This window comes from Sitodiplosis mosellana, unplaced genomic scaffold (assembly GCF_009176505.1).
Source record: "Sitodiplosis mosellana isolate CC-2019 unplaced genomic scaffold, AAFC_SMos_1.0 Smas_scaffold_6226, whole genome shotgun sequence".
NCBI lineage: Eukaryota > Metazoa > Arthropoda > Insecta > Diptera > Cecidomyiidae > Sitodiplosis > Sitodiplosis mosellana.
This window is the reverse complement of record NW_022601467.1, coordinates 2,269,486-2,277,364: the sequence shown is the minus strand read 5'-3', so window position 1 is coordinate 2,277,364 and position 7,879 is coordinate 2,269,486. Positions and strand designations below refer to the sequence as shown.

Sequence of the window (7,879 nt, the reverse complement as noted above, 5' to 3'; positions counted from 1 at the left end):
TGGTTAGTCTTTACACATCATTCGAACTGATCGGATGATAGCTCACATTCTTGAACATTTGTGAAACACTTAAATAAAAAGATATTTCTATTTGTCAATAGTCGAAGAAGGACAATTTGTTTTTGTTATAGTCCAGAGAATTGTGATAGTTTGATTTTCAAATATTTTCATCAACGAGCCGAATTTTCAATTTGAAACATTCGAAATGTTTTCAGAAATCTGGTAAGTTGAATATTTTTGATTAAAATTTGAATTTTTCGGTAAAATTCAAACCAATCTCATATATTTTACACAAAATAATTACAAAAATCATTATTAATTTCAGGATGTTGTTGCTGGTAACATCAATTTTCGGTTTTATTCCATCATCGACATCGTATAGTGTTTACATTCATGACAAACCTTTTTCGTCGATAGACGCCATAAATATTTGTAAATGCAAGTATTTAACAAAAATGTATGTTACAAACAGTTCTACAAAATTGTTGCCCAGTCGTTTTTTAGTTAACTGTCATAGTTTGGAAGCTCTGATTCTATCGAACAACGAAATTATGGAAATTACACACGACACATTCAATGATTTATCTAATTTGTTTATATTAGATTTGTCTAGAAATCACATCACCACTCTACCTAAAGACGTTTTCAAACCCGTAATTAATTTAAGGACGTTAGTATTGAATCGAAATCGAATTGAAATGATTGATTCCCATCTATTTTTTCACAATCAATTTTTATTTTATTTAGACATAAGTGATAATAGCCTGAAAACTATTGAACCAGAATCATTTCGTATGTTAAAATATTTGTATTTTTTGAATATATACAATAATCCTAGTTTAAATAGCACTGATTTTTTGTATGAAGACCGATATGTTCAAAGTTCTATAAATATGGCAAATTGTGCGTTTACACAACTTTTTATTCCAATGAATGTAAGTGCGATTAATGCAGGAGGCAATAAAATAAATAACATCACGGCTCATCCCAACACTAAGTTACAGTCTTTGATTATAAGTCGTAACAATTTCACCAATTTATCGAGACTTTCACCATTAGTCAACTTACACAATTTACACATAGAATATAATGGCATTGATCATATTGATTTTACTCATCTTTCTCATATGAACAATCTAAAGGAACTATTTATTGAATTGAATCCAAAACAAAATATTAGCGTTGCTGAAATAACGAAAAGTTTACCATCGCTTAGACGATTGCACATAGTATCATCTGATTTACGTGATGAAAATCAAAAGCAAATTTTAAATGATTCCAAACAACAATTCGATATTCTCATTAATGGCGAAGAATATTCTTTTGATCGCCATTACATAAATCAGAAAGATAAAATACCTAGTAAAATGATTAATTGCTTAAGAAAGATGAATTAAGATATTTTAATTAAATAACATTTTTTGTATGACCAATAGAATCATCATTTATTTGTGGAGTTTAATACTTTTTTATCTGTATTCACTTTATATTTGACCTTAAGAAATGCATATTCATACATTTATAACTATTTAAGCTTATTCAACTACGGGAAAGAGAAATTCTACCATCAACTAAATCTACAGTAAAGATAATGTTTTTTTCTGTGTCTAATATTTGTATAATTTTTGGTAATATTTCGGTGAACATATTGGGTAGAAAAAAAATCACCAAGGATTCGAACATTTTAAACTTAATACCAATTATGTAATGGATTCGTATTTACTGTTTCATGTTTATTTGATTCAATTTCTTGTTTCATTTGTTGAAGTAATGTGTTATCTTTCACTCAATGCGCTTGTTATTGTATTTTTTTTGGAAATAAGTTTTGGACCTTTCGAAAAAAAATTCGACAGTTTGGTTGCCATTATGTGTGTGAACTACTGCAAGTCATAGAAATTAGATTATCGAGGTCTTTTTCAAACTTACAAAAATAAGAGCGTTACCCTAATTTTTTTTTCTACTCCATATACATTTTATATTACTCAAAATCTCTTTTCTGTGATTTTTGTGTGTTTCTTTCGTTTCAGAATATTGTGTGTATAATTTTTTCTGTTTTCTGCATAGCCTCACAATAAAATTGTAAAATGTATTTAGGATTGTTTGATTGGCTGATATATATTTCAATTTTCGCTCCATTTTTTTTTAGCGAGATGCATTTAATAAGCGCCACGTCTATATTTCCTGTGTATATCTATTTTTAGAATTTCTTTTTTCAATAGCAAATCAAATAAAGATCAATGGATGTGTTCATGTTTGTAGCATTTCAATCTAATTGTGTAATCAAAGCAATGCCCCTGATACATAACACATACATAATAACACAGAGATTGAAAGAAGAACACACGCAAAAATCGTCTCAGTTCGGTCTTTTTTTTGGTCAAAGCGGATAGTTTGCCGATGGAGCAATTGACAATAGCAATGTTCGGCTTTTAACCACCAATAAGGGACCATTTCGAACGACGTGAATGCACAGAACGTAAATGCACATAGGTTCTGACATAGTCTGATCTCATTGATCCTGACCCCCCCTGGCAAAATTTGACCCCCAACGATTTTTTTGGACCCGTTGCCATTTTCGGACCTTTTTTGTTTTTTTAGTCCTCACTTTTGTCTGGATACCGGTTTTACACTAGATAGAATCGATTTTTGAAAGCGAGGACCTTTTTTTTTTTTTTGCTCTTCAAATTCGAAATTGCGGACCAAAGAAACATTCGATGTAATTTCCGATAAATCCCGGCCATTAGTTGAACATCCACAAAATGTGGCCGCCAAAGATGAGCCAACACAGGGGTCGAATAGTCTGAGACAGTCGGACTTGGTTTTGCATTCAGATCCATTGGCCGTTTCAACAACTGACTATAGCGCAACTGGAATTTCTGGCCAACTACAAATTCAACCAGTTAGTATTAAAGATTTCCGAGCTAAGTGCTTGAATGCGATGGATTGACGCGACCAATGTTATTGGCAAATAACCCTCAGCGTCCATTTTTCGGCGAATGAAGAAATCACGTTGCAGGTTTTCATCACTGAAAAAGGAAAATGAAGAAAATAATGAGATTTAATTGTTGATTTCCTTCCCCGAAAAAGCATGAGATTCTATGCAAAAAGTTCTTACATTTGCTTTCTGATAGCTTCTTTTAAGCTCGATGGATCCATATTTGCATATGAAGGCACACCATTGTAATAGTACGTTCCCATGTAAGGCATAAACAGTGCTGGAGCAGCAGCAGCAGAAGCAGTATTATCGACAGCCAGTTTTTTTGACTAGCGAGTAATCGACGAGGAATTCGATGGCATATTCGCCATTTTGGCTGTGATGATGGCCGGATATGCGATTCACTCGAGATTTTGGTATACCACCACTACTGCGAACCGGCCCTTCGGTGCGCTTGGAACTGATGGTGGCATTGCTCGAACGCGTTGATGCCGTATTGCTAACAGTGCTCGGTCGATGGGACGAATTGGCCAATGGTTTGCTAGTTGGATGGGTAGTTGTTGATGGACCACGTGTACTGGGTTGGCGATAGCGTCGACTCGGATATTTCTATGGAAAACGAAGTAAAGTAATAAAACCAGTAAGTGAACCTGTTTGACCAATTTCACCAAAAGACAAAATATACAAAAATTGCATATATACGTATGCAATGTGTAAAATAAAGAAAAAGTGCCACTATCAAAATTAGAATAAAAAGTCTTCCAATTAACAAAAACGTTTGTAAAATGCGTACAAAAGTGGTGACAGATCACAGACGAATTTATATAGATGACCTACAAAATGAGTTTTGATGGCAGCGTGACGTTCACCTTATTTCCATGATTATTTGATGCCGATCGATTCGAAAATTTCTGTTAAAAGGAGGACTTAGTTTTAACGCATCATATGGAAATTAGTTGAAAGAAGAGAGAAAGAGAGAAACACAAAAAATGCAAAGGATGCCTGCGATTTTGACGACAAAAAATGTCTCCTAATTCCCATATTTAATGATGATGAACATTTGAATGACAAATGTGAAAAAAAACCATCAAATTTGTTAGTAAAATATCACACCGCACTACAAATAACCAGTTAGTAGCAGTGATATGGGCCGAATAATCTATTGTGAGTGAAAACGTGTGAATTACCGGTTTATCAGGAAGTGTTCGGGTCTCCTCACAGAAAAAGGTGATCCAGATGGGCCCACAATAATCGAGTATACTATTTTTTCCGTTGGTCCCTGACGATTGGCTGCACAAATTTAAATTTGCTATGTGTCTTATGTCATCGTAATATATTCATGCATACGCGGACAACGAAAAATGTTTATTCGCAATACACTGACATCGTTGAAAAGTGTGGCAAGAAAATTTCTCGAGCACACACCGAGAATGAATGGCTGCGGTCGTGTTGGTGGGATAAATTTCAGTTTTGGTGAGATTTTATTTTTGGCATGAGAGAATCGCGGGATGCAGGTAAGCGGCCAATGCTGCATCATTTACACACAATTCTCAGTCAGTCGTCGCCTCTTCTTATATTCAACCATCATATCATAATATTCTATTCGAATGATATGTGCGATGCTGCTGACAACGAAGAAGATCTTATTTGTCTGTGCGTGCGCAATCATTCGATTCGAGCGATGTGTGTATGATTTTCTATTTTCGAATTGTTCGTCGCTCTCTTTCGCTAGAGCGAGAACTTGTCTAGAGGCTAAGCGGATCGCTTATCATGCATCAAACCTTTGCGTTTGCGATGCAGTCAACCAATTTTGACCCACAATCAATTAAAATGTCTTCACACTCGATTCTGAATTTCACATGCGATTTTCAAGCACGATTACAGTTTTTTCGGTTTCGATTTTATGTCACATCTTTCTTATGCACTTGGCGTTTTTGGCTTCTGTAAAGTGACCTATGCGCCTCGAGAATCGACCTTAGCACACAAAAACAAAATGTCAATCGATTTCAATGAATTGAAATGAACTAATGAGAAGGATTGAATTTAAATCATATGTATGCCGTTGCTATCAATTTGGTACGTTTGAAGTACTTATTGTTATTTCTGTATCGCACTGCTTGAACGGAGCTAATGAACTACGAAACGAAGTACATTTTGTTACACATATTTAAATTCATTTAAATTAAGTGAAAACCGTATTCACATTGCATTATTTGCGATTTGCACTGTTCAAAACACATCTATGGAAAATCAATACATCAACGATTCAAACTAGTTCAAACTATAATCGATTTTATTAAATGTTCAATGGACAAACCGATTTAGACACAATAAAAAGGCTGCTCACGCTGTCCACACGACAGAAGAAGAAAAAACATTTCGATAGGAAGTAGCGTGGAATGCACGGGGCATGTTCTTTTAATCGAACGTTGGTAATGTAGACACGGAAAAGGTTATATGAAAAATTGAACAAAGTGCTGCGATAATAATTGGACAAAATGCAATGTGTCTTTATGCGCGGGAGCGGGTGGTTGGTTCATACGAAAATAGAAATCGAAATACGATACTCACCTTTGGTAATGGTGCTTCAACAAATTTCACAGCTCCTTCCGATGGAGTGGCGGTTGTGTTGCCAGCACTCGCCGATGCATTCGAATCCTCAGTCGAAGCGTTCGCATTGTCGGTACTGGACGAGTTTGCCTTGCTGGAAGTGCTGTTATCACCTGCTGATGTCACCGCATCGCAAAAGTGAGACAAATATAAGGAGCAAATAGGGGGAAAAAACAAGAACAAGAGAAGAAAACGCAAACACAATTAGCCGATTTGAATCGATTTAAAATTATTCGTGTTCCACATAAAACGATTCGCGTACCTGTTGTTGCTATCGAATCCGAGTGAACCGCTGACTTATCTTTGTCATCACGATGGTTATTCCTCTTTGAACGTTTGTGTGTGGCGTCTTTGCTGCGGCCATTTTCAGATCGTGACTGTCGTTGTGATTTGTTGCTTGACTGATTCTGACGGCTAGGATTTTTAAGATCCCTTGCAGCGTGGAGTTCTGGAATGAAAAAAAAAAAACGATTAGATACAAAGAAAGAAAAAAGAAAACAGTAAAAATAGGGAGGAAAACATGTTTATTATTCGCCAAATGAAATGATAAGAAAAAAATGATAGAAATGAAAATGTGAAATAAAGAAACGGAAATGAAGAATGAAACAAAAAATAAATTAAAGAAAAAAATTACATGAATGAAAAAAAGAATGAAATGAATGAATAAAAGAAAATAAAATAGAATTACCTTTTATCGCCAATTCCCAAATGGTTTTCAATCGCAGCAATCCTCCTAAGCAATGGAGCCATCACGTTTTGCACCACTTCTTGCACGATTTGTGTAAATTCCTCTTTGGTGAAACCACAAAGGTGAGAGTGTGATGGGCCGCTGCAGGGTGATCGGTCTCGGGATGTGGATGGGCGATTTGGAGAGGATCGAATTGGCTGGTTTGAGGGATGGTTTCATTGTATGACATCGCGCCAGCTTGGGCCACTGAAAGCCCTGTAAAAAGAAAAATTGAAAAATGAAAATCCATCTAAATAATAATCATTAAATATAACAAATTAATTATTTACGAGTTGGATACGGGAGTTCATTTTTTTTTTTTCGTTCGGCATTGAAGACCTAGAGAAAGAGAAAGAGAGAGAATAATTCAATATATAAATATAGATGTGTCAGCATCGTTGAATGTTTGGTCAGTTTTATTGATGGCTCTGTTTACATATGAATGAATTGTGAAATATTTACGTTGATCGAAAATTTGCATGTTCCAAAAAAAGCCGACCAATTTCAACTCATTCAAAGAAAGAAAAAAATCAGAAAATCAGCTGGCCTGGCCAATGACGACAATCTACAGGTCGATGAGCGACCAACCATTTCAGATGGCGATGAAACGGAAGAGAAAAGGAGAGAAGAGAAGATAAGAGAAGAGAAAGAAAGAGCGAGAAGTAAACAGGAATTCAGGCACAAAATTTGACAAACATACCATTTTGCGCATTAAATACGGGAAGCAAAAGCTTTACATATACAACATATCTGGATCGATGCTTTGAACACACATCCGTCAGCCAACAATCAACCCTTTGACGAGTAAGAAAAACGGGATGAAACATGCGTTTATGGAAATATGGTTTGTCCAAATATATTTGAATGGGCAAGCGGAATGATGAAACGTGATTTTTTTGTAAAATGAAGAGCCCCTGAAAAAATTTTGCAGTAAAAGTGCCCCACAAAAAATTGTCTGAATTTGTTTTCATGTACCACTTTAAATGAAAAAAAAATTTACGGGGTGATTCAAATTGCATATTTTTCGTGAGGCTCTCTTTCATACAATATTTTTTGGTTCAATTTGAATCGCCTCGTAAACAATTTTTCAGTAAAAGTGATATATGAAAACCAATTCAGACAATATTTTTGTGGGGCACTTTTACTGCAAAAAATTTTCAGGGGCTCTTCATTTTACAAACAAATTACGTTTCATTATTCCGCTTGCCCATTCATTTGTATTTGTGTGTTGTGTGTGTGTGTGTGCTTATTTAGTCATTCCTTAAATACGTTATACATGCGGCTTCGCTCACGTTAGCACGCCGCTAGTTATGACTTGATGTCGATGATCATCGAACAACAGCCGCACACAAAATAACAGCAACAGCAACAGCAAGAAAAAAAAACATCTTGCAATTTAAACAGAATATTCGTTTCATTTGTTTCTCTTTCTTTGCTTGCTTATGATTTTAATAAAGTAATATCATTATTGAGTGACAAAGTCAAGTATATATACATAAATGTGTGTATAACGTCAAATTCTGATTCGGTTATCAAAGAAGCAGGGAAAAGCGACCGAGAGAAAAACGTGCGCCGCATTACATGATTATTAAGATGGTAAACGGATT

General features: G+C 35.2%; 1 protein-coding gene across 1 annotated transcript; it reads right to left on the bottom strand.

Moving 5' to 3' along the window:
- Window positions 1-716: 716 nt before the first annotated feature.
- LOC129579355 (uncharacterized) lies at window positions 717-6,753 on the bottom strand. Its single transcript, XM_055469391.1, has 5 exons — window positions 6,735-6,753; window positions 5,808-5,993; window positions 5,507-5,658; window positions 3,116-3,544; window positions 717-3,026 (listed from the first exon to the last, which is right to left on the bottom strand). The coding sequence occupies exons 1-4, from the start codon at window positions 6,751-6,753 to the stop codon at window positions 3,242-3,244; spliced, it is 660 nt and encodes a 219-aa protein (XP_055325366.1). The 3' UTR covers window positions 717-3,026; window positions 3,116-3,241.
- Between the last annotated feature and the right edge of the window lie 1,126 nt (window positions 6,754-7,879).